General features: G+C 41.3%; 1 protein-coding gene across 1 annotated transcript; it reads left to right on the top strand.

The window, feature by feature from the left end:
* Window positions 1–26,184, top strand: alk (ALK receptor tyrosine kinase). The gene is made up of 16 exons (XM_046071986.1): window positions 1–102; window positions 886–1,027; window positions 2,175–2,342; window positions 2,974–3,072; window positions 5,593–5,745; window positions 6,811–6,924; window positions 9,263–9,449; window positions 10,304–10,394; window positions 10,704–10,768; window positions 10,857–10,986; window positions 11,244–11,341; window positions 14,797–14,889; window positions 20,059–20,160; window positions 20,504–20,638; window positions 22,105–22,195; window positions 23,065–26,184. The coding sequence occupies exons 1-16, from the start codon at window positions 40–42 to the stop codon at window positions 24,145–24,147; spliced, it is 2,814 nt and encodes a 937-aa protein (XP_045927942.1). The 5' UTR covers window positions 1–39; the 3' UTR covers window positions 24,148–26,184.
* The last annotated feature ends 1,702 nt before the right edge of the window (window positions 26,185–27,886 follow it).

The following is a 27,886-nucleotide window of genomic DNA, read 5'->3' as shown; positions in this document are numbered from 1 at the left end:
GGCCTACTGAATAAGATCTGCCTGGAACAGAGCGGCCCGATGGTGAACACTCAAGTGAAAGGGGGCGGAGGAGGAGGCGGCGGGGCTACATATGTGTTCAAGGTAAGAAGGTGCTGAGGGAATGGTGCACTCAGGGACAGGGAGATATTTTTATACTTGATATTTGGGAGCTACACATAATTTTAGAGATTTTGTATGAAATTTCAGGAAAGAATATGTGCCATATGTTTTGACCTTAAGGAGGAAATTCTTTTATACAGTGTATCAATGGGGCACTGGAGCCAAGAGTCCACTAGGGACACGAGTTAGCTTGGTCTGTCCTCATTGAACAGATAAGGTGACCAACGGGCTAATCTTCCATAATCGTTTAAAGGAATAGTTTCAAACAAACATGGTACCAAACATGTTAGAGGTTAAATTAGAAGACAGATACCACTTTTGTTTCTGTCGTTAAAAAATTATGCTACAACCAGTATCCAGTTAGCTTAGTTTATATGCCGGATTATTTCTTAGCCAAGGGACCAAATAAATATAAATAGTCCAGAACATTAACCCCACATGACATAGTGAATTTGTTGTTGTTGTTTTTGTACAGATTGAACAAACGAAATATAACATGTTGAATAGTGAGCTTTAGCAGAGCTAGTAGACTGTCTTTTGGACAGAGCAAGACTAGATGTTTCCCTCTATTTCCAGTCATGCTAAGCTAACCAGCTGAAGGCTGTGGCAATATAATTACCATATAAACATGAGATAGTATTAATCTTTTTATTTAACTCTCAGCAAGAAAGCAAGCAAGCAAGCGTATTTCTAAAAAATGTCAAACTCTTCCTTTGAAGAGCAGACACCACTATATAAATCTAACTGTAAACAACAATGGCCCAGGTGGACAAAGGAGTGTATATTCCTCTCATCATCGCTGCTGGGGGAGGTGGCCGGGGGTACAGCAGCCAATCAGAGACCCAGCTGGAGCAGATGGACTATGACCCCAGCCAACCGGGACGCAATGGGAAATCAAGCGCTGCAGGTATGTGTTGGTACTATGTGTATGTGTGTGCAGCTGTGCATGTGTAGGGAAATACAATATACCCTGTGCATTGTTTGTGAGTGCAGTTATGTGAGTATTAGTGAGGGAGCTTGGCAGGGAGAAAAACATTGTGTGCTGTGTATGAGATATTGAGACCGTGATAAAAAGTACCCCCATTACAGTACTGTATTGTATACAGCTTATCTATTCCCACTTTATGATGAAAAAGGCCGCGTCTGTTCTGTTCCCCTCTGCACGCACACAAACTAATAAGCCGAGTTTACAGATAGCCTGAAGTGGAAGTGTTTATTTGCATGTCTACCTGTACTTGTAAACATATCCATTTATCCTGAAGATGTTTACTTCTGTCTTAATGCACAAGTTACATAGATGTTCCACTTCTGTGAGCCAGTGTTTGTGTTCTGGAGAAAACAAAACACAGCCCTACTCATGATTATTCATATCGAGCACTTTGTTCCCCTGTCATTGCTGGGCAGAACTATATGCACCGTTTCGACCAGTGTAATGTTACATCCATGCTCACTGCAGGTTCCATTATTCATGTGCTCAGAGTTGACGAACGGCCCAGAAAACATAAGATATTGATTTCTACATCTTCACAAAGCCTGAGGTTTACTTTTGAGGAAACTCGGTGAATGAAAAATTAAATATTCAGCATGTCTGGGGGGGTTTGTTGCTAGTGTGGCGAGATAAGTTTTTTTTTCACTTGTTTGTATCTCTCAGGCTTCAGAGGAGAAGGTGGAAAATGAAAGAGGAAAATTAAATTGGCTAGCGTTGGGGAATATAGGAGGGATTAGTTTTAACTGTAGCAGCTATAACCTTAATCTCATGTTACCAGGTCTCTTTTTATGTCTTTGTGCAAAACCGGTATTGTTATCGTTAATCTGGGATTTGTGTGTGTGTGTGTGTGTGTGTGTGTGCGTGTGCGTGCGTGTGTGTGTGTGTGTGTGTGTGTAAAGACATGCTTTCCTGCAGTTCAGCACCTTTTTTTGTTTCCACAGCCCATTTAGGAACTCACTCTCCCTGCCTGACCTGCCTCTCTCCCGTACCCTCTGTCACACACACTGATTCACTACGCAGCACGTAACTCCACATCATATCAAAGGTGTATTGTGTTTGGTGACAGGTGGAGGCGGAGGTTGGAATGACAGTGCTTCTGTCAGTCAAGGTGGCAGACCGCTGGTGTTGGGAGGCCAGGGAGGGCAGGCCTGTCAAAAGTTCTGGCAGACCCACGGTGGCTTCGGGGGCGGCGGGGGTGGCTGTCTGTCCGGGGGCGGAGGCGGAGGATACAGAGGTTAGTCTAAGAGAAGGAAGAAGGTTTTTTCTGGAAGGTCCAGAAAATAAACTTGAGCTGTCAAGTATGACCCAAATGTGAACTTTGTGGTGCCATATGTGTTTGATACTGAATGTGACAGGGTGCCAGATCAGGTGAATCCCAGAAACAGCCACAAGTCACAAGGATTTGACAAAACATCGTTCAAACACAGTATCAACATATGACTCCTTCTTTTTCCTTGTACTGGGTGTATACTGTATTATTAAGCAGTGTAAGGTAAACTAAACTAGTGATCCCAAACAGAAATTACACAGCATAAGGCATGAAACGAAACAAATAAATAAATAATAAGAAATATAAATAGCAAGAAAGCAAAAATGGTGGTACGCATAATGCAAATAACTGTTACATTAGCATGTATTGGGACATAGAGATGAAAAGTGTGAAATGTGTACAAAGATGTGGAAGAAAGGGAGGACAATCAGAGTAGGGCTGACTGGGGATACAGCAGATATGAAAAATCCTATGTGCATAATCCAGCCCTGGATGACGTGAAAAGTGCATTTAAATGATTGTGTTCAATTCCCATAGAATTTAACACGTGTTAATAAGATGGCACTGAGGTTCTGTCACTGTGTTTGCCCTCCAGGTGGTAACACCTCCACAGATGACAACCCCAAACATGATGGTGACGATGGCACGTCCTTCCTCAGTCCAGAGGGAGAGCCCTTCCTCTATCCTCTGAAAGGTAATGTGAAAGGATTCTAGGTGGTTTTTAAATTACAAACAAACTAGTCAGCAGTCAACACATGCAGTCAAGACATTAGTATTCAGCATTTGATACCTTTGTAGTGTTTGTCGGTGAGAGTTAATGTGTTTGAGAATGATGAGGAAAAAACGTTTGTGCTATTGACATTTTTAATTAGTTTTTGATGTGGTACACCTGGTTTGCCGCACATAACTAATATAGATTTGTACAGCAAGATGAGAGTGAGCTGCTTCACTGTGTGACATCAGAAATGTATATTGTAAAATTGTACAGCAGATATGGGCAGGCACAGAGGGATGAGAGTCTTCCAGAGTTTTCCAGTCTGACAGAAGAACCACTCATTCCACCAGAACCACCACGATTCTTAACTGATTAAAACACCACCAGACAGCGAAGAGGAACTGCCCAATAAACCCTGCTGACTCATCTCGGTTCTTACATTTGAACATAAGACAATTTAACAGGCATTAAAACCAGTCTGTAGTGATAAGCTTGTTGACCATCAAAACTTTATCTAAGATTATTCTTCGCTCTATAGGGAAACATAAAATGGACCCATTGGGCTGTAGCAATGCACACAATTGTATCTCTCTCCCATTGACCTTTAATAGGGTGATGCGGCCTAGTAAGGCAGTGCCGCTTTCAACAGCTTCAGTCTTCAATTTTTCATCGACCTTACTTTATTTCCTGCGGAGGAAAAAGACTTTTAGCTGTAAAAAATTTATTGCACTAAACATTATCTTCATTCCTCTCCATTTTGGCAACAGCTGGTCAAGACGCTGACGTATTCTAGCTTCACAGGTCTGTGTTGTTAATTGTAGAAGGAAATGTCCTCAAATGAATGTTCATCCACTAGTTTAGCTATGTTCACAGCAAAAGTTCCTAAAGCAGTGTTGGAGGAATGTGAGTGATATGTATGAACAGCGAGAAAGTGACATGATTTATAACCAATGAATAACCAAAAGGCTTGAATCATTATCATAACCCACAGGATGGAATATCAGGTTGTAATATCTGTAATTTGATAACATAAAAAATATCTGTGTAAATGTCAGGTTTAAGGGCATCTGTGGTTTGAAGTTGCAATCACAAATGGCTACGCCAGTAATTTCCTTCTCAGCTTGAACTGCACAGGAAGGTTCCCGAACTCAAATAAAAACAGCAGGTAATGCCAAACAACCCTGCTGTGTATATTGAAAGACCTAAAAAAGGATCAAATATGTTGACAGAAGGAACCGGTGTCCTAATCCACTGAATACAGGCTGCTTCAAAACCAGTCTGAAGAAAGAATAATACAGACAGGACTGCACAGTCGTCCAATCATATTGTCATCACTATATGCTGGTAGGCACTGAAGAAGTTATTAGAGGCCAGGAGAGCTTTCCTGAATCTCACTTGATGCACCTGTACGAAAAATAAGACATTTATTTATTATTCAACAAGCTTAAGGAGAGAAAAAATACTCATCTGTTCAGGGATAGTTTTCTAGCTGCTTGATGAGAAATTGTTGTGTGGTTATATCATTAAACAAGACATGCAGACAGAATGTCCCTCAAAGATTCAGTGGAGAAGACATCATCATCTTCCTTACTCCAGTAGAAAAGTAACACAACAACAAATTCAACATGGCTGTGTAAAGCTCCACAATACAGAGTATAACAACTACACATTAGTATGCAGTCAACATCTGTTCTTGAGGCATTTGTATTCTTCCTTCAAAACCTTTAAAGTGTGTAGGTTAGATTTTTGTATTTGTACATATAAAGCTGATAACAGAAGAGAGAAAATAGATTTCGCAGAAGAGTGCGTTTGCTTTGCTTACTAAACAGCACAAGCGTTCACAGACAGCCCATAACTAATTCATGTTCGACTGATTTGCCCACGCTCACTATAGTTTACAATAAAGAGAATTGGTTCCATTGGATCTGAATTAAGTAATGGATGCTGTAAAGCCCTTTTAAAACAATTTATGGCTGTATGAGTTGTGTTGTGGAGGACAGATTTTGTCTGCAGATTTTGTTCCAGCCAACACCACAGTAGACCGTTTCACTGATCAATGTCAGTAAATTCACCTAGTTTACGGTACAAGTAGGCTGGAATGCAAGAATGCAAGCTATCAATCCTCTGTACAACATGATGACCCACCCTGGCTTGATTGTTCTCATATAGTTTGTAAAAAGAAATTTAAATCATTCTTTAAAAAATCAAAGCAATCTCGTGGGAATCTGTGAGATCTTGGAAGGATGTTTGATGCTGTTTTAATTATTAGTGAAACTATCATCTACTATATATATATATATATATATATATATATATATATATATATATATATATATACATACTATAACTGGGTAAACTGTATTCTGGGTGATGATTGTGGTGAGAATAAAACTTATAAAAACCCTTCTCATACGTGTGTGTGTGTGTGTGTGTGTGTGTGTGTGTGTGTGTGTGTGTGTGTGTGTGTGTGTGTGTGTGTGTGCGTGTGTGTGTGTAAAGCTATGGAGGGGGATGGTGAGGTGATCATCAGTCCGGTGCAGAACTGCAGCCATTGTGAGAGCGGCGAATGCCTTGAGATAAAGGGCAGTATCTGCTACTGTGAGGATGACCTCATCCTGGCTCCAGACGGGGTGTCCTGCATCAACGCTACAGGTCTGACATATAGTCACACGCATACTTTACAATTTGTAATGAAGAACCACAGTCTATTTCTCTGTCTTCCACACAGATAGGTGAAATTATTCCAAACATAGAAATGAGCTAAGATGAATGTAACTGTACCTGTAATAGACTGTGACTCAGTGGATAGATAATGAATTAATTTACAAAAGTAATTAAGCCTGGGAGGCTCTGTACTTTATTGAATCTTTATCTGGGGGAATGTTTTAACAGTGCCTTAATCATTCATAATAATTATAAATCTGTAGGATGAAGCTAAGCTGTTAATAAAAATGGATATACCTACACCAGTGTTAGCTGCTGTAATTTATCTCTGTGCTACAGTCAGATAAAAGCTCTTTATCTTATCATGTCAAGCATTTAGGATAAAGGGCTTCACCTTGATACTCATCAATGGATTTTAAATGCATTTTATACTGGGCTAAATGAGAGGTGAGTTTAGCACCTGGCTCTGCCCATTAGACCACATCAAGGTTGACTAAAAATTAGTTTGCTCACAAGTGCCATGTCAACTCCTTAGGTTCAAACTGTAACAAAGGGATGTAAACCTGAAAGTGCCTCTTCAATTATAATTTGTAATCTCAGATAAATAATGAGTATATGAATGCAGATCTGAAATTAATTCAAGTGGTGGAATGTCACTTTATACTTTGAAGCAAAAATAAGGGGGGCTATTATTAGCATGTCAATAATATCTTAATGACCTAGAGAGTCTCCTTGCCCTATGATTTGCAAATCTGTTCTCAGTAATAACAAGCAGTAGATAATTTTATGATGCTAGGTCATAAAAGGTCACAATCTCAATATGGTCTCTCTCGGTGTGCAGATTTGTTCCTTAGCTTAGACAAGTGAAATGAGATCGCCCCACGCCACTGAAAAGGAATTAACATGCACCGGCCGTCGCTGCTCCTAAGCTCTGTTGTGTCATCGCTTTCACATCATTAATTAAGTTGGGGATCAGAGTGGCGAAGTGAATGTTAATACTCCTTTGGGGAAGATAACAACTGTGGAACGCTGTTGTTTCCCCTTGTCGTGCAGTGGTGTCCCTGCTGCCTGCCCAGCCGCCTCTCTCCCACCTGGCGCTGGGTCTGTCTGTGGGCACATCGGCCCTCATCGCCGCCCTGCTGCTGGCTGTGTCCGGAGTCATGATAAGTAAGTAGCGACACACATGAGTCAGTAAGGATAGAAAAATGTACCAACTGTTCGGTGAAAAAAGCACTTTCGGTGTTCAGCATAATAAGTCAAAAGACCGAATAATAGAGAGGCTCTGAAGTCTTCATGTTATGCAATACGAGAAACACATAGGCTACACATTATTTATCAAATTGGGTTGGACTTTATGAATTTAGCGCGAGGGTACACATGTGACAATGTCCGGTTTTCAAAATAAGGTGTCTATAGAGTATGGAAATAAGATTAATTGTATTAATTATATTCACAGAAAATATAAAACATATTACCTGTGTCCATTAAAAGTAATTGGACACATGTAATTTACTTTACCGGACCCTCTTGGGCCGAGGGCCCCCCCACCATAGTCTCTCCAAATCCTGTGGGAAACACTGAGTAAAAAGCACATTTTGACAATTTCATTTATCTAATGGTAAAAAAAACTGGCAACATAAATGGATTTTAAATTTTTTTTTAAACCCTGTTCAGTATTCAGTAAAGTTTTTCATCATATTCAGTTTTGGCTTTGGGAAAGAATTTTCATTTCGGTGCATCCCTAGAAAAAAATTGGACAATAAATGTGGCGTTCATGTTTACAGTATTTCAGCTTTAAGTAAAAGCACAGTAAAGCCGGACTGGGTACTTTTTTGACAGATTTGAGAACCTCCTTACCCAGATATGTCACTGGATGTCAGTTTATATTGTAAGTAACAGTTAAAATACTGCTGATGACTGTACTCAACAGCTGGAATTATTCTAGAAAAAAAGAATTGTCTCCGTCAAGGAGGATAAGATACTCTCTCTGTTAGGGCCCACAATTTATTAGGCTGACTAAAATGATGTTTAAAGGAACTCGATTAGAAAGCTATTCAGCCTTTCCCACTCTTGGACATGGCTGCTGGAAGTTACCGGTCGCAGTTGAGTACATTTAAAGTGAACATGTCTCAGTTTGAAAGAGTCTTTGTTCCAAAGTCAAATCTAAGGGGTCATGAGATGATTTACGGGATGGAAGAAAGAAAAAACGTGTTCTGTTTTATTATATTATTGGTGAAGTGCTTACAACTCATATGCAGCTTGTGACCAGTGGTCACAAGTACTCACCGGGAACCACTGAGAGAACAAAGAACAACAAATGACAAGCAGTGACTTAACCCAATGAAGTTGCCACCGACCCAAATGAGCATGGACAAAGCAGTAAGCTGAAATAGCTGTTATTGACCATAAAGACCTACACTGTGCTGCTGAATGTCTGAGAGGTTCATGAGTACTTGTGCAGTCTGCTTCTGTATTCTGTTTGCACAATAGACCCACGTTCTCTCTCTGTCTTTCACACACACACAAAGTTCTCCAGTGTCTGGCCTGGTCCCTCTCAGACGGCCCTTAGCAGGTTGTTGTCAGAACTGTAAGTGAGCCTCGCGGCCATCACAGACAACCGTCTGCCCGCCCGCTTTCAGGCTATTACAGCCAGACATATGCACTCATTGAGCCATCATCTCCTCCACACAAACACCCACGCTCACTCTCACACTTGCAGACCAACACACACACATCCAGATTCCCACCTACACTCATATGATGCACGCACGTCAGTAGACGAGGCAAGGGTGGTGGAGGTGTGGGACTACCACGGTGATGAATGAAACACGCTAATGATGGATGGCTGCTTAGCCGGCAGCTGACAGCACTCGTACATTAGACAGCACTTGGTAAATAAATAACTCCCCTACACACACATAAGCATACACACACAAACAAGTCCCCCACCGACTAATGTGTTGCCAGCCCAGGTCGAGGCTTCTAGCACTATAAATATAAAGTGTGTGGCTTTGTGTGTGAGAGAAAGAAAGAGAAAAAGCAGGATCTTCATTCAGTCGGCTGTTTTACATAAAATGCATTAGTTTGCCGTATGAAGGAAGGAGCTGTAAGCTGTCTTGGTTTTGTGCATACTGTTGCCATGTTTGCTTATACAGATTTTGTCTTTCACATGTACAAATTTACAAGACACACTTACTTGAGGGTTTAATTCTGAAACATTACGTGTCTGGATATTTTAGACAAATCTGGCATGAAATTAAGAGGAATCAATCTTTCTCAGACACAAAGGAATTCTATTTCATAAAAATTTCTGCTCTATAAGCAAAAGGTCTTTAGAGAAGTAATAACTGTAAAAGCTCTCCACTTTGTGCGCTTTGCCTACCAGCAATAATTTTCTACAAGAAGATGGGTTTAAGGTTTTGTTTGTTTAGTTGTTGTTTTTTTTTGTTAATTGTGGATATCTCAGTGGTGGAATGAAACTTGTCTTTCATTTTCATCCCACCAGTGTACAGGCGTAAACACACAGAGCTGCAGTCTATTCAGCTGGAGCTGCAGAGTCCAGACTGCAAGCTCAGTAAGCTGCGGGCCTCCACCATCATGACCGACTACAACCCCAACTACTGCTTCGCCGGCAAAACTGCATCGGTCAACGACCTGAAGGAAGTACCGCGACGTAATATCTCTCTCACCAGGTAACAGAGAGGAGATTAAAGGTCCAGAACCAACATTCATGTTACTTCAGCAAGCACCCTATCTTGGAAAATTAGGAGCTCGCTATTAAAAAAAGACCATCATGAACAAATTCAAAGACTCAAAGATAACTGTGTCTGAACAAACATGACAAATGCAGTTAACTGTAATTATAATGAATCCATTAGAACAAATTATTTAAATAGGGTTTACTCAAATACAGCAATGTGTGAGACGTAGCAGTTTAAATAAGCCTGAAATATTAAAGTGTGAAGCCTCACAGTGTATGGGTCTACTTCAGTGATCCAAGAGGCTGAGAAATGATTTTTGCAGGGCTCTTTTCAATTTTTAATGTATCTTTCATGTGTTTATAGTTCACCAGTTTATCATTCCGGTTCTTAATCTTTGTGATGGAAGTTCTTTTTTCTTGTACACCCATGAATATTTTCCATCTAGATTTACGCAAGACTCATAAATCAAGTGAAACAGCCAAATCAAGCCTATCATTTGGTGTCGAAGTTCACCATCCTACACTTTGACATCTGCAGCAGGATGCCACATGAAGACAGTTATTTCACTTTGTGGGCTGAAAAGCTGGTGAACCACTAATTTAGAATACTAACAAGCATCTCTGCGGGGCTGTTTAATATTTGGCTCCATAAGTGATCGTTGTTTGGACAGAGGTATATTTAGGACATGTCTTACTGCTGGCTGTTTCTAATATCTTCAGTCTAGACAAATCAGCTTAAATATTGCTCTTGTACACCCCCACCCCTCCACCCCACATCCATATTTAACAGCTTAATGTAAAATATGAATGTAATTGTCAATAATAAATGTGTTTGTGTGTCTCCAGGGGCCTGGGTCACGGTGCTTTTGGTGAAGTCTATGAAGGGCTGGCAGTGGGGATACCAGGTGAACAGAGTCCACTGCAAGTTGCAGTCAAGGTGAGTTCTCACCCAGTCTCTGAAATGAAAACAGCTTATGTGTTTCTCAAAGGTCAAACTTTGATTCAATCAGAAACTAATTACACATCATCCATTTTTGCACTGAGGATATTTATTTCTCAGGATAGGAGATCATGAAGTTGAAGATAAGCAGTTTTTCTCAGTTCAATTTTGCACTGCTCTTTTGCAGTTAAAGGCTTAACAGCACAAGTATTGTATCACCTCTCTCTCACTACCTTATGTTCAGTGTTGTGGAGAAACACATCAGACTTAATACAAAATATAATAATTACTTTATATTTACCATAGACCCTTCCTGAGGTGTGCTCTGAGCAGGATGAACTGGACTTCCTCATGGAGGCTTTAATCATCAGGTAAGAGCCACAGTGAACAAAAGTCTGTCTCTCAAACAGTGCCAACAAAGCCATTTCTGATGACACCTCTGTGTTTCTGTGCCTGCAGTAAGTTCAGCCACCAGAACATTGTGCGTTGTATAGGTGTCAGTCTGCAGGCCATGCCCAGGTTCATCCTGCTGGAGCTGATGACTGGAGGAGACCTCAAGACCTTCCTGAGGGAGACCAGACCCCGGCTGGTGAGACACGCTGGTGTATCCCGCTCAAGTACACATTCTTATTGAATAGTGCATTTTTTGCCACCTAAAGCTACCACTATTGTTCTTCTCATTGAGCTCCAGAACTGAACACACCATGATCCAAGTTGGATCCATCCGATTTCCAAATGTGTACTCATGTATTCTTTACAAATGTGTGCTACCTCTACCACCTTTCCAAATCTGCCTTCGATATAATCACTTACATTCTGGGTCTTTCTCTGCCTCTTTTCGATCAGGAGCAGCCATCCAGCCTGACCATGGTAGACCTTCTCAACGTGGCCAGAGATATTGCTAAGGGCTGCCAGTATCTGGAGGAGAACCAGTTTATACACAGGTACTTCACCACATGACCGCACATTTTGCATTTGAATATGCTAAAACAACACTTTGTTGGCATACACAAATACAGCACATGATTATGAAAGGCTGTACTGTGTTCTGTGGCCCTATATCCCCCCGACATAAACAGATCAGAGAGACAGAGAGAAAAATAAACTGTCAACAATACGCCGTACATGCGGCTATGCTTATAAATATGGAAAATGTTTACAGACTGAAAAAACACAGACTTGCGCACATTCATCTGCTGACATCTACTGAATTATGAGATGACTGCATCCAAGCGTAACATATGGACTCTGCATGCCTTTTGCCTTTCGTGCGATAGCAGAAAGGACAAGGGATAAGTTTAGCATCAGAGCAGCCAGATGGGAAAGCCGGCTTGCCATTTTACGGTCTGTATCCAATGCACTAGTCAACAGAGTGCCCCTTCCATACCCATATTCACACTGGTTGGTGAACCGGAGGATGTGACTAAAGAATTTCAAAATCCTTCTCTTGAACCTGTCTTGCAAATATCTCTGTGGATGTCCATGAGGAAAGTCAAGTATATGTCAAATTTGGAAAAGGTCTGAATTGCTTCTACAATCACATCAAAACAATTAAAGTGCATCCCCCTTCCTTCATGCTTCTCTTTGACTTCCTTGGCCAATGACAAACGGGGCCTATTAAACCTTGTTTGCCCTATCAATCCACCTAATGGCTGACTCTCCTGTGGAGGCTTGTGGGCTTCCATACAGCAAGCTCTTCTGCCTTCAAACCTCTATTAAAATTCACCCAATAACCATCCTTGAGGCTAATTTAAATTTTTATGAAAGTGTTTACCCAGGGTTGAGTAAAGGGCAGGTGAATGAGGTAGGGTGGAGGACTAGTCACTACTGAGAAAATGCAGCTTTTTCCCCGGGATTACAGGGTTGGATGATAAACTATGGTGTGCTCCAACAGGCTAAATCTCAGAGTTAATGCTGTCTGAGAACAACTTACTCTGCTATTGTGTGTTTCTGTGCCTCTCTCTGTGGTGGTATTCATCTGTTTTTTTGGCCAGTGGAGTTCTTTTACAACAGGCTTGGTACTCAATTGTAACCACCTAAAAGAAGCACTATGCTGAGGAAAGTCGAGCAGTTTAATGCAACCTCAGGTGTTAAAATAGTCTAATAACAGATCGGTCTCTAGGTGCTGCAGTAAAATGGGTCTTTAAGCAGTAGTTAAAGATGACTGTAAATAAGCTCTACAGTATGAAGCCAGTTAACACTGTTTTAATAACAGCCTGCTCTCACATCACTGTGCTGCATGTACAATAGCACTGTGTCCTTCCCTTAAGGCCTCAGCTAGCAGTCTGTGACAGCTACTGCTGCATTTCAAGGCTTGTCCTTGCCTACAAGCAAAAGCAAATCATTTGCATGAATTCTTCCAAGCCATTAAACAAAGGACTACTTGGATTTAGCCACAGCACCTCATGAGAAAGGATCCTGTTCAAGTGTCTGTCTGTGTGTCTGTGTGTGCGCACTTCCACATGCTGATTGTAGTCATGCTATGATAGAGATGATTCAGTCTTTCTGAAGTAGATGAGAAGCCCCTAAATGGATTGATTGTTTCACTGCTTTTTCTTGAACTGGAAATCTTGTGGTGATAGCACAGATTTAGAAATTTCTCTCAAGCTGGTGTGATAACTCAGTTTACTGCCATTCGTTTAACTGCTTCAGTCTAAATTGGACTCAAGCAAAGTAAAGAGGAACTGAAAAGCAAATGGATGCCCTAGACACAATGTTCTTTTTATTTCATACTAAATTATTTAATATCAAACTTGAAGTAGTACTATAATATTATAAGTTGAATAGTTCCAAACACTTTTGGCACATTAAAGTGGGGCACTCATGCATAGTGTAGTCCTGCTCTTAAAAAGCCCTCAGTTTAAATCAGTCTGAACTATTACTTTATCCTCATTGTGTCATTTCACATCCAACTTAATCAGAGTATTGAGGCAAAACATCCAAACAATGTGTTGAAAACAGAGCAGTGGTGCTGTCCTGTGTGCACCCCTGCCCTGTCTCATGATCTGGTTTGAGCACAGTGTCACAAAATGTTATTCTGATGGTAAATTCTTGGTATTTATTGGCCCTAGTGCACACTTGTCTATGGTCTGATACGGAGCAGTGTGTTCACAACGTCACTTCTTAAGACGTTAAGAAAGTTAGACGCCTGGGGAGCAGAATACAGTGTGTGGGCTCCATTTCCTTTTCCCCAGACAGGAGAGGAGTGCGCTGTGTGAACTACTGTATTTTCACATAGAATAACCAACTCTGTACAGTGCAAATATGAATTTTAGAAATTTTCTCTTCTAACCCACTCTGCCTGCATATACTGTGGAACATTTCAATCTTCTCTCTGGCTGCTCCATGTGGGCAGAGCTATAAAGGCACTGTAGGAAACTATACACTTTCCCAGCTTGCCCAGGGCAACTTAGTAGTTATACTGAACTTGAAATCCAACAGAGGAGCGTCTGTAGGTGTTTCAAACATACTTTTATAGATGCAAATAAATGAAAAACTTAGTGTAAACTTTTGAAGAGACAAGTGTTATGACCCAGCTTGTTATAGAGAGAGGTAACATAGAAGATTGGATAATTGAATTGAGGTGTTGTAAAGGACAAATCGGATAATCCAGGTTAGTGGCAACGTAACTTAATTGAAAAGTTGAGAGTTTGAACAAAGGTACAACAAAAGAAGCCCTATATGGGTGTTGACTGACAGTAGCTATGCGATACAAGAAAAAGACACTTACACTAAGACATAGGGTTGGCCTTTATCTAAATGGAACACCCTGTTCACAGCAGTAGTAAAAATAAAAATAAGGCAACAAAAGGAGGACAGCAGCCATAAGCTTACAAAAATGGCTCTCAAAACAAGGCAAAGGCAGGCATGAAAGTTTACTAACTCGATGTTCTGGCAAAAGACTTAGTGAGTTCAAATGCTTGGGTCCACTGCTAACACAGCAGGTAAGTTACAAGGTTACACAAACGCACACTCTACTACCATGACCTGAAGGTGCTGCTACGCCAACAGGCATCAGTCAAGGGATCACACAAGTGAAACACAAAATCAATACATTCAATCAGGACAGACGTGTAACTCAACCTAGTGGCAAGGCAGACTGATCGCTGGTTCACAGCCACCCTGAGCTGTGAGCACAAAAACTGTTTAAACTGCAGCTGGGGTTGATCAGAGTCTTCTCAGTGGAACCAGGCAAGTTAACATATACTGAAGGCAACCGACGGTGGCCGTAACACAAGGCGTGAGCTAAGCCGTGTGCTTTGTCAGTATGCCTAGCTCTTTTATACTGTTTACTTACAGTGGCAGTGAGTTGTTGTGATAAAGTGACCAATCACTACCAATCCAAGCATTAAGTGCGTGCAGTGACTTGACAGTCTGTATGTGTTATCTCATCTTTCAGGGACATCGCTGCTCGGAATTGCCTACTGACCTGCAAAGGACCGGGCCGTGTGGCCAAGATTGGAGATTTTGGGATGGCTCGAGACATTTACAGGTACAATAACTCAGCACAGAGGACTGACTGATGTCAAACAGTGGGCAACACATCAAAATCCAGACCAGGTTCAGTTGGATTCTAGATAAGGTCTGAAAGGGAGTTGAGAACAAGCTCCCACTAAGATGGCAGTTGTATTCCAACTTAATATTACACTGAAAATACAAGAACAGTTTTATCTTGTTCCTAATGAATGAAAAATCCCAGCCCACCTAACCAACAGTTATTAATCGCTGCATAAAAAAACACCCATGTGAATATTTACAACTCATATCAGTTAATACCAGGCACTGCCCTCTCTGGGAAAGTTTCAAGTCTGTTGCAACACCCAGCATCACTAAACATGAGCATGCTGTGTGCAGTTTTTAAGTAATTTTTAACTGCATGGACAAAATACAATATATAAACAGGTCAAAACGTTGGAACTCAGCCGTGAGAGTGTTTTTATTCTCCGTCACACTATCTTACTGATGCCTTCTTTTAATCTACATCAGTTTATCTGTAGCCCAGACTGCATCTCATTATTCTTGGTTAAAACTTTTTAATATAGCTACCACAAATTCACATGACACCATTTAAATGAATGCACAATCCAGCAGGGAAATCTCCCAAGCCTTTCATCTGGTAAGAAGTTAGAGCCGGGGACACATGTCACAACATTCAGCTGTATCAACGCAGCACTTTCGAATCATCCGATGGAAAGTCACACGAGAGCAAAGTCACTCTCAGAGCATCCGGGAAAGGCTGTTTCACAATACCCCTGAGGAGCCGCATTAGGAGCGCTTGATTTAATTGCTGATGTCAGTTTTTCAGGTGCCTCGATGTGATTTTGTTTTTATCTCTCAGCCTGGAGCCTTGTGCCGTTGTTTTTTTTTTTATTATCATTGTTATTATTTTGAGAGGAGGGGATGGTTGCTTTGCGCAACATGCCACTACGCCGTTGGTGTGTTAGTTTTGCTGTTTCATGATGTGGCCCTACCGCTATGTGACGAGGGACATGGGAGTCCTTTCGAGGCCATCGCAGGGGGCGGGTGTCACAATGAGGGATCAGGACAAGGCTTAATGTCAGCTTTTTATATTCAGGGAGGAGAGCCACAGGCGTACTTGCATGTGGTATTCCATGGACTTCCTCTCTCATACACAAATTCACTCACACGCATGCTTGCACACCGGTGATGCAGTGGTAAATAAAAAGCTGGGTAAACAATAGCTGCCAGTCAGTAATCATCCTGAGGCAAACGGCCGGCACTATGTAGAGAAATTCACTGTGCTTTCAGAAAAGAATTGGTGTTTTGCCTTAAATTACCATATTCTCATTGAAACTATTAACAATGGTGTGTAGCATGGCTTTAGGTTTTGTTTATTCATGTCAGCCTGCTGCACACACACATGCAAACACACACAAGGCAGAACAAAGGCACTGAAGACAAATTACACTCAGTGAACAGACACAAGTTTTAAACTCCCCACCCATCTTCTTACTCTCCATTCAGCACAGTCTGCCTCTGTCTCTTACTGTTAGTTTTCGTCTCTAATGCTTCTCTATCTTCCGGCTCCTCTTCTTGCTCACATAAGAAATAACGCACAAAACACACACACGTATAAAACACTTCCATTTGTGCTATAGATTTCCTGGGACTGTTTTTAAGCCTCCCTAATCTGCAGCTCGGATTTCACTATGTGTTGGCGGTGTTAGCAGTAGTAATAAATATGTCCATAAACCCCATGCTGAGAAAAAAAGAGGTCGATCCACTGATAGGGGGATTATCAGTCTTACGCTTCACATTTTACCATCCCTCAATCTTTTCAAAACATTTCAGCATTCACTAATGGGCATATAACAGACTGAATAGCAATGTACGAAGGTTTCTTGTGTACGGGTCATCTTTTTTTTAAAGATGTATTCCACTTGCTGAGGTCAGAAAAGGAAGCAGCTAATATATTACAACAAAAAACTTGGAAGATTGTGGTTTTTGTAAACTTCTCTACACTGAAAACGGCCTTTTCAGAGCAGCAAATGCAGGATCCACTGAGTGCCCACTGCAGTTTGATCTAATTGCATCTTTTGATGGAGGCCAGTCCATTTCCCTCACTATTTTCTTTGTTGGGATAGACAGGAAAATTAGAGGGATATTGGGTGAGAGTGGCGCAGTGGAGAAGATGGTAACAGAATTCAATCCTCTAATTGTAGGAGTAAAAATGGGTTAGGTAACTGATCCCCATCACTGGATTGATCGTGTTATTTCAAAGGATAAATAATGGGCAGGGATGTGTGTGACTGCCTTGCAGTGCTTCTTGGCTAATCTGTCAAGCAAACAGTCCCAACTAGTGATTGTTTTCTCTGCTTCATTGATTATGTGGAATTTTCTTCTAGGCTAACTTCTTATGCCAATAATTTGCTAAGTATATATTTCCCTTTCAGCCATATTATCTGACAGCATATCATCTATATTCATCTCTTCTTACTGAACCCCTGAAGACACACAGCTGTAGCTATGAGTTAATGATGAGTGCTGGTTCTTGTTATTTGCCTTCAATCTATACTTTGGAAAATGCAGTTCTCATACTCGTTTTAACCTTCAAAAACATGAATTTCCTATATAGGAAATATCAAACAAAAAAATATGGTTTGAGCAGGTAACAACCACTGCAAAAAATAGTTTTGCCTTTACTCAACCAGGGGAGGCATATGTCTTAAAGGCATTGAAATAATCATGCCAAATGACCTTAATTTAGTAACAGGAAGTAGGGATGTGCCCTCACTTCCGGTTATCAGAAATATGGAGTATATCAAATCACAGAAATGTGATTACTTCAATCTCAATCTGAAAGTTGCCACAGAGTTCTTGACTTGTTGTACAGTGACGTACACTATTCCACACACAAATCATATAATCACATTCTTATATTTCTTATATTCTTATTCTCTTATAAATGAAGGTTTTATTAAACTGTGAACTAGACACACAACTACTAAATACCCACATAACTAACGACTACTATGCATACAAATCTATAAATAAATGAATGAAATGGATAAAGGCATCCTGATAGGGCCTATTGTGAAGAGAGATCCTACTTCTCACATAACGCTTAGTTACTTAACTAGCATCACAGTGTGTTGCTTCAGGGCATAGGTTTCCAAGTGTGTAATGAACGGGTACTCGTCATCGGCCACAACAGAGACAAGAGATGGCATCACACATAATGCTGGAAACTCAGGCCAAGACAGTTGTGATTTACTAAACTGACTTAGATTGTCAGAGAAGGCTCTCAACCTTTGTTGTCCATGCTCTGGGAGTTCCTGTCTGTCTGCTGTCGTAAATCAAGAAATTGTTGTTCACTTTCCATTAGTGACCTCCTGGGAGACTGGAGGTAATGGAACAGCCGTGGTTCCTGGGGAAGAGTTTATCAGCTCTCTCAACAGATTCAAAAATTTGTCATAATTACACCATCACCACCGTGATCACTCTACACTTACAACATCTGTTTTAGCTTTCTGGCATTAGTTGCATAATACTTAAGATTTCATTTTACAGATTATTTTTTAAGGCATGCATAGCTCCGGCTTTTAACAGTAGTTCAGACGTTTTGCCTCTGGTGAGCACAGCTTGAAATCCTTCTCAAACTAAAGACAAAATGTGATGGGTCATGCAGCCCAAGCCCATGAGCTTTGGATACCATATCTGAGGAGCTCAGGCTGCTAAAACCACAATCTTTTTTGGGCTTTTTGTCCCATATTTACCTCCGCCAAGGAGGTTATGTATATATTTTGGCACAGTTTGTTTGTTTGTTTGTCTGTCAGCAGGATTATGGAAAAGCTATTGGCCCAGTTTTCATGAAACTTGGTTGAAGGGTGTAGCCATTGGCCAAGGAGGAACCCATAACATTTCAGAGCACCCGTCGTAATTAAAGTGAACGCTGTGCACAAACATAACAGCCACGTCAAACATCCCTGTACAAACAAATGCATGTATGTAAGAAATAAGCCATCAGGGATGTGATTTTTTTTTCACAATTAATACCGGAATTCAGGATGTACATAATAAATGCACAGCTGAGATGATCATCAAAGCACTACCAGTTACTGGCATACTGCAATTTTAATAGTTTGGGAAATGTATCCAGACAGTGTTTGAGCTTGCAGATTTGCTTATCACAGAACACTGGACTATTTGCCTGGGCGGAGGTCTGGCTATCCGAGTGGCCTTCGAGTTTATCCAAGCTACAATTGTCTGTTTTATTCTTTTCCACCCTGTTTTTAATGTGTTTGCTTTTTGATTCTTTTCTCTATTTTCTTTTGCTTTTAACTTTTATTTGTCTAGGGAATGCCAACTCAGCACAATGCATTTTCCTCATCCTGTTTCACATTCACACCTGGGAGCTGCCCACCATAATTACAGTCCTTTCCTGTGCAGCCATGTACAGCTCCAGCAGAGCAGTTGGTGCTTCAACTCACTTGTCTAGATTTTGAAGGCGAAGAGAAAAGAGTGTGTTACTGCTACTGCTTTACTTTCCCAAAAGGCTCAGGGATTTAAACTGGCAACCTTCCAGTCACTAAACTGTGTCTACATGCTATTACAGTCCTCTTATTTATTATAATGCACTTACCATTTTTACAAACAACTGTTTAGGGAGGGGAAGTCATTTTTTTTGGGGGGGGGGGGGGGCAGTGCAAAACCCAGTTCATGTCTGTCCTCACTGGGCGCCTCAAGCAGGGCAAAATCCACCAGGCAGTGACCATATCAGCACTAACAATCAGATACAGCACACATCAGATAATTTCTCTTCCAGAGACAGCATTAAATACGGCTCAGGCGGGACTCTGCATGGTGAGGAATCTCCCTCCTTCCTCTCCTCTGCAAGATAAGGAGCTCTAAGAGCGCCTCTCACACCGACGTTTTAGGAAGCTGAAAATGTGATTGAATCACAGCGGTGATACACAAACAGTGAATTAATTAATTAATTAAAAAATAATTTTTCTTCTTTTTTCTTTTGAGGGCAGTGATGTTGTCATGGCAATTGCACTGTAAACTGCATTCTTCCTTTTACAATTGTTCCCTTTTTATCATTTGTAGGCAAACAAAAACCAATATTACTATTATTAGCCACATTAGTCATCATGTATTTTACTACTCTGAGCGTGTGTGTGTTTGTGTGTGTGCGAAGGGCAAGCTATTACAGGAAGGGTGGGCGTGCCATGCTGCCTGTGAAGTGGATGCCACCTGAAGCCTTCATGGAGGGCATCTTCACATCTAAAACGGACACGTGGTGAGAATCCCTCACACTTCTCTTGAACTGGCCTCAGTGGAGGCCAAGCTCGCCCTCACTGTGATTTCACCTCCTATATTTTCACACTCAGACATCTGCTGTCCCAACCTGCTCGTTTTCTCCCTTTCTGTTTTTCACCTTCCTCAGTCCTTCACCACTTTTGAACCCGAGCCATGTTTTTATTCCTTGTCTTGTCTCTATCTAATTCCTGTCCTCTGGTCACATCCTTTATAGCTTCAGCTCTGATGATGCTTATAATTTATGACTTGATTGTCCTCAGTCTCACCCTCTTTCTTTCTCTCTCTGTAACTAATCTTTCCTCTCATCATTTGCCTTCTCTAAGGTCATTTGGGGTTCTGCTGTGGGAGATCTTCTCATTGGGCTACATGCCATATCCAAGTCGCAGCAACCAGGAAGTGTTGGAGTTTGTAACCAATGGCGGAAGAATGGACCCACCTAAAAATTGCCCTGGGCCAGTGTAAGTGCAGATCCAATGTGATCCCCTGAGGTCTAATTAAGCATCGCTATAACATAAAAAATAAAGAAAGATGCATAGTTGCAAATGATGCATACTGTGTATACACATAGGCAGCCTTAAAAAAATAAAATCAACACGGTCAGACATGAAATGCTTTGATGATTTGCTGATATTGCCATGTAAATGAGTTGTGACCTAGAAGGTGTCAGAACATTTTTGGAAAGATTGCTCAGCGCTTCCATTATAGAAACCACATCAAGAGCTTTCGTTCATGTTTGCCTCCCAATTTGGAAGAAGTCATGGGGAGCTGATACACAGCTTAGGAACCATTTCCATATCGCACTTTTTCATACCATCTCTCATGCCAACTCTATTATTAAACATATACGCGCAGATGCACGCACACATTTCTTCTCCCTCTCTCTCATATATACACATTCTTGCTCCACGTTGGCCTCTGATTTCACAGCTCTATCCTTCACACTTGGCTAGTTTTGCAGATTACTCCTCGTATCACTTTGCAACCTTGCCTTCCATGTTCCTTATAAATATGTTTTTTTTTTTTCTGTAAACAAGCAGCCTCACAACACAATCTCAAAGTTTTTTATTAAAATAAATGTCTGTTGAGTCACTATCGCCGAGTGAGATAACACAATGGGGCCTGAGCCTATGGCCTACTGATCAAAGTATTCCAATATTTATATATTTGCAGTATTATGAAACATTCTCAGATTATAGTATTAAGTTTCTGCTGATGCAAACTGAACACTTCCTACTGCTGCAGCTTCTCATTATAAACACTTAACTGCGAAACACTTCTTTTATTATGAAGTGGTCACAGGAAATACAATACGTCTGTCAGTGACATTAGCACTGATCGGTATAATTCATCAAAAATTAGTCCTCAAAACAAGACCATTGTCATTTTGGGCATTTTTGAACACTGGATCAGTTTGAAATATTGCAGGGAGTAATGGAACAAGGAGCAGCCACAGTGAGCTGTTAGATGTAGAGCTGCAGGCGACAGGCTCATGCCGTGTGCAGCATAAAATTGCTCACAGAAGGCTGGAAAAAGGCCGATTACTGCCTGACTTCTTCATTAAAACGGCAACCGCGTGTTTTGCTGGACCCAGTACTGCTGGGACCAGTATAGGGTTTTTTCCCCAAATTCCATGTTTTCTCTGTTCATTTTTCTAAATTCTGTGTTTTATAATTTAAACCACCAGTAACTACAAGTAATCTGCATCGCCCATTTAACACCTCCATCATCACTCAAGCTGGTGGGAGATTACACTTTCTTTTCTGCCTGAAGCAATCACAACAGCTATTAAGAATACTTTGTCAAAAGAGATCAATCTGGAGAGGTGATTCTGGTCAACCTCTGTTTTCTTTGTGTTTTCTCTACATCCACAGGGAGTGGGAGAAATGTTTTCATATTTTATGTGCTCATTCATGTGTATCTTTAGGTACCGTATTATGACTCAGAGTTGGCAGCATCAGCCTGAAGACAGGCCCAACTTCTCAACTATCCTGGAGAGAATTGACTACTGCTTACAGGTAACCAAACACAGCCGACTTTGGAGCTCTGACTGCCATGTATACATGAATTAGGACTGAGCGACTTGAAAATGTCTAAAAATAATTTTTCCAATATGGCTTAATTTAAATTATATTCTTTTCTGTAAATCTAAATGTGTCTATAAAGGTTAACATAATCACAACATTATTTCTGAAGAATCAGATTATTGCTTGTTATCCTTCCAGGTTTTTTTTTCTTCTTAACAAGTCAAGTTAACTTTTAATCACCGCTGTCGACGGGGAAAAAATTATTTTGCTCATATTGTGTAAGATATATAAGTATAATATAAGTTGTATATTTGACCAAATCATGACTTCCAAAGTAGGATTACATTTATCTGTAACACTGTGAAGACATACTGTCCCCCGTATGTCTGACCATTCCATGATCAAGTTTAGACTGACAATACCGAATTTACAGTGTTAGCTTCACTGACTGACTGGGCAAGCTGTTTTAAGGCATCTGTTTCAGAGCTTGCAAGCTTGTCCTCCGCCATCCACCAGCTATCAATCACGCACTCTGCATCACTGCCTGTCTGAAAATGCTGTCATGCAATCAGCAATTGAGGGACCAACAATAAAAAGACTCCATTCAAACATCAAAATAAAACAGAGTGGTGGTTCGTACTGAAGAAAACATCTTTGACCATCGTAAAAAAGAAAACAGACATGGGCATAAAGAAGAGTATTATTCAGACAACAGTAATTTGGTTAATTCACAGAATTGACGTTAATCAGCTACAGTTTTCTCACATTATAAGTTGCAGCTTGATAGTAACTGATGATTTAATTTAACACTGGTAACACTGGGGGAAATAAAGATTTTGTGATGGTCTACCCCATTTTAGGACCCTGATGTGGTGACCATGACCCTGCCTGTAGAGTATGGACCCGTCCCTGAAGAGGAGGAGCGTGTACCCATGCGCCCTGACGACTCCTCAGCTCCAACTGTGCTGGTGAATGCCCAGGTGCCTGATGGGGAGGCTCCACAGCCGCCCCCATCTTATCCTACAGAAGAGACCAGGAGAGGTGGGGAGCACACTGTGGTGACTAGCGTAGCATCGGAGGCCAAAGCCCAGACGTCGGCCCAGGCCCTGCCATACCTCCACCAGCAGCCTAACACGCAGACCTCCATCACCATGACTACCACAAACACAGTCACCTCCACGGCCACCTCTGCACTCACTGCCAAGGGACCTCATGTCACCACCCAGCCCAGCCCTGAGGGGGGCCACATCAACCTGGCATTCACCCAGGGCTACCCGGCAGAGAAGGAAGGCCACAACGGGAAGAACACCAGTCTCTGGAACCCAACATACGGCTCGTGGTTCCTGCAGCAGAGGAAGCAGCAGCAGCAGAGGCAGGGAGGGGTGGGGGGAGCAGGAGGGAGCAGCGGCAGGGTGCCTGGCGAGGGGCAGGAGCATGTGGGCCGGACTGTGGCTGAGGTGGCAGGGGCGCTGGGTCTGCAGCACCAGCACCAGCAGTTCCAGCATCAGCTCCAGCAGCAGCACCAACTCCAGCTGCTGCACCAGCAGCAACAGCAGGGTCTCTGCAGACCTCTGTTACCCCCGCCGCCACCTCCTGCCGCCCAGTCACCCCTGCTCTTAGATTCGGCTGCCTTGCCCCCGGTTCCCCTCTACAGACTGAGAAGATTCCCCTGTGGGAACATCGGTTACGGCTACCAGGAGCAAAGCATGCCGCTAGAGGCCGCCCGCGGTAACCCCAACCCCGCTCCTCCACCCCCTCCACTCCAGCAGGGCACTTCCATGCCCTCCTCAACAGCCCATCAGAGGGGCGCCCCCATTCCCACCTCAGTGTCCCTGGGTCGGTCGGGTATATCTGAGGACAGCCGTCCCCTGCTTGTCACCATGGGGACAGTACAGGACCCCAGGCTGCCCAGGATGGAGGGCCACAACGCCACTGTGCTTTAGCCCTAATGCCTGAATTGCTGGTCCTTTTTTTTTTTTTTTTAGGACCACGTCTTTGGATACTGTGTGTTCAGGACACATAGCACGAGACACTGTGTCAGGACAGAGACAGTTTTCCACCGCCCCAACTCTAACACCATTTTGGATTATTTCCCAGTCTGGAAAGAACCCATCTCGCTGAAACACAGCTGGATGAGTCTGTCAGGCTTTTCCCATGAGAACCCTGGAGGTGTTTAAAATCCCCAATGGATGCTAAAGCACATCAGAGAACTAAAAACGCTTTGGGAGGCAAAATGTAGAGTAAAGGCTAGTTTTAAGAGTTTAAAAAAATTTATTTTTTCAACGCTAGAGGGGCCATAGCTGAGTGAGAATACTACTGAGAAAGAGTTTCTGGCACAGGAAGCCATGGGGGCAACTTTCCATCTGGAGCGAACACATATGCCATGTGATCATTGATAGCTGAGGATGTCTTTGTCTATGAGAAGGGACTAGTAGGCGGATTCAAATCTCTATTTGCCAGGCCTGAGACTTTTAGTCACAAACTCTAGTGACTAGTTTGACTGCAGCAACTGTGAAGTTGTCTTCAGCTGCCAGCCACATGTGTCAGTTCTCCTGCAGAATCCTCACAATCGTTCCATCGTATCCACATTCTTTTGGGCAACATAAAACTGTATCGGACTGTTTTTCAAGAATCTCACAGAATTGGACACTGGATTACCAGAGACATTTATACAAAAAAATACTGGGAGAAATGTGTTTGTTGATGTTTGCTTGCCTGCTTGTTTATTTATTTATTCTTTTGTTTATTTATTATTTAGAAGTGGCTCTATAAATTATTCATGATCATGGTTCTTCAAATCCAAACAAATTCATTTTACACCAACTTATATTCACTTTAGCTTCTAGGTTATTTTTGGAGAGAGAAAGGAGATATTGAACAGTCGCAAAAACGTATCAACTCTAAATATGCTGAACGATTTGTTTGAACACTGATATGCCAAATCACTTTAAGGTGGAGTAGATGGATAACTACAGCACTGAGGCAGTTTGGGGAGATGGTTTGACAAAAGAATAGAACAGATTAAAGACAAGCCACCCTCAGCAACATTTAAGAGTTCAGCTTTTTGCTATTGCTGAAGATTTTGTAATAACTCGTTGCCCTTGGAACTATTGAAATCACTGCTCCGCAGTTCTCCTTTTGTTCACTCCATCCTGTTGAAAGACTGCTTCGAGACAGTGAAGTTGAGGCTTTTCTTTACTTATGGCTTTTTCGGTAACCTTTTATTAATTCATTTCTTGTGAAAAAAAAAAAAAAATCTTTTCCTTTTTTGTCTGGATATAGAAACAGTGGATATTGCTGAATCAATCTTAACCTTCAAATTGCTATCTTGAAGCACTCTACGTTCCTAAATTTGCATATTTTATCTTTTCTATTATAGGATGAGTGTTGTTGAATACAAATGAGTCTGAGTGAAAAGTTTGAATGCAAACTGCTTTTGCTCCACATGTGAATGAAAACCAGGACCAGTCCGAGTCATTCTGCTCATTTTCACACACATGGTCTTGTCTGTGCTTAAAGTCTGCTTTTTTTTAAGGACAGTTACATACAGTATATCAGTCAGATAACGCCATGAGTGTGGCAGTGTTGATATTTAGGTGAATGATGAAAATGTGTGTCCGTTTTTATGCTTTTGCTTGACTGTATTTGGCAATCCTGTCAGTCCTTCTGCTGTACAGCAATGATGAGCTGTCATGTACGCGTCATGACGCTCAGTGACTGATTAAGACAAATGTATTCCTGTAAGGCCAAGTCAATGAGCAAGTTAAATATTGGCCAGTGTTTTGCTTTGTCTCCAGTACCTGTGTTAAAGACATTCATTCTGTGTTTCCGTCGCAGCTCATCTCCATCGTTTGATGTAAAAAAAAAAAAAATTTAAAAAATTAAAATAAAGACAAACTGACCTGCACCTGTAAATGTTGTAATTATAAAGTATTGTACTATGGCTCTGGTAAAAGCTGTAAATTGCCCTTCAAAAGACATTCGCCAAAATTAATAAATTACTATATAATAACTGTTTTGCATTTGTCCTTTTACTGCACCTCTGGGATTGAGGCCAAATGAATTATATCAGATTATCTGATTTAGGACTGGTGACTACATTATAATCCGCAGACATACAGCAGCATGTTTCATCAACCCATAACTGCTAACATTAGTAATGTCCTTTAAAGCTGTAACATAATGCCTGCACACACGTAATGCTGTAAAATGTGATTTGCCGTGTCTGTATTACTTTAGGACTTCTAGTTTGACGGCAGTAGCTTTAAATGTTATTGGCAGGATAAATTATTTTTGCTGCCAATAACAATTTGTTATACACTGTATGTGTGTTACGAATGAGACAGCAAATGTGTTCTATTGTACAGCATGACCACAAGAAAAAGTCGAGTTGATAATGTCAGCAGAACGTTCATAATTTCACTCAGAAATTCAATGATTAAATGGCAACAAATGTATTTAACAAAAGAAATACAACAGGTCCAGAATACCAAAGTATATACAAGGTTTGTATCTAATTCCTTACTTTATGCATCCTCACTCACTACCCTTGCAAGATGCAACACATGCAGTGTTTGCTGAAACAAGTTTTGTTGATAACTTCTCAAATGCATAAAATTAACTGGCAAAAACATTATATTCCTTGGTTCTGGAAGCACCAGACTACAGATAGATAAAAAATTAGCAATAAGCCTACTTTATTCTTTAAACTCAAATTTGTTTTTGTTTTGTTCAAGAAACGCAGATTCTGGCAAAACAATGTAAAAGTTAGATCACTTAGCAGTTAGCAAAAATTGCAAATCCAGGGGACTACTTTTTGTGTTTATGTTCAGTCAAACAAGTGTTTTAAATAATTTAGGTAGAATCATGTGTATTTGGAAAGCTGTGGGGGTCTTGCGCTGCTTGCCTCAGTGTTGTTTTGCCAAATTTACTTTGCGCTGGATCTCTACAACGGAGGTGGTGAGCTCATAGCTACTATGACCAATGTTCTCAATAGCCAGAGTTATGAGAATATGGGCCAGGTTGAAAAATACCAGCTTTCCTTTAACATTTAGAAAACTGCACCAATCTCTGCAATATGAAACAGCTAAGCTAACCAACAGCACTCTGATTTACCTCAGCACACCAAAACACCTCTCTGAATCTAAAAGAAAGGACCTGGAGGACAGACAGTTTAATCCCCCCCCCAGGTGTCAAAGACAGACCGTAAACATGGCTAGGTCCCTGGCTGGGGTGGAACTAGGGACACAGTGATTATGTGGTGTATGCCTTCAGACAGTTTAAAGAGAGGTGGACAATAATTTAGAACGAGTTTAATGCAATTGCTTCTGTTCTAATCTGCAAGGAGAGAGTTGCTGTGCTCCGGAGATAAAAGTCTCTAGCTACATTACTCTACTAAACATGCAGAGCAGGATGCTAGAGGATGGGATAGATGAAACACTGGAGCTCATTTTTCTCACCGTATAGAACCACCTGCTAATTTGAGGTCTAGACCCCTGGATCAGAAGCTGCAAGCATCATACAGTGTTTGTTTAGATTAGAGATTTTTTTTGCTGGTACAGGTCATTCATGCTTGGAGTGGAAACAGCTTTGAAGTGTGCTGGTAATAAAATCTTGTTAAATCAATATTTTGTGTCAAATCATTATAGCTCACTTTGGTACAGTAGCTGTGTAATAAGCAGG

Source organism: Micropterus dolomieu, linkage group LG16 (genome assembly GCF_021292245.1).
Source record: "Micropterus dolomieu isolate WLL.071019.BEF.003 ecotype Adirondacks linkage group LG16, ASM2129224v1, whole genome shotgun sequence".
NCBI lineage: Eukaryota > Metazoa > Chordata > Actinopteri > Centrarchiformes > Centrarchidae > Micropterus > Micropterus dolomieu.
Note: the sequence above shows the minus strand (reverse complement) of the source record. Positions and strands in the feature narration are given on the sequence as shown.

Coding starts and splice junctions, on each gene's coding strand:
- alk (XM_046071986.1), top strand. CDS start 40: ATGGTGAACACTCAAGTGAAAGGGGGCGGAGGAGGAGGCGGCGGGGCT. Junction 5,746..6,810: donor GTCCTGCATCAACGCTACAG/GTCTGACATATA, acceptor CTTGTCGTGCAG/TGGTGTCCCTGCTGCCTGCC. Junction 22,196..23,064: donor GAATTGACTACTGCTTACAG/GTAACCAAACAC, acceptor ACCCCATTTTAG/GACCCTGATGTGGTGACCAT.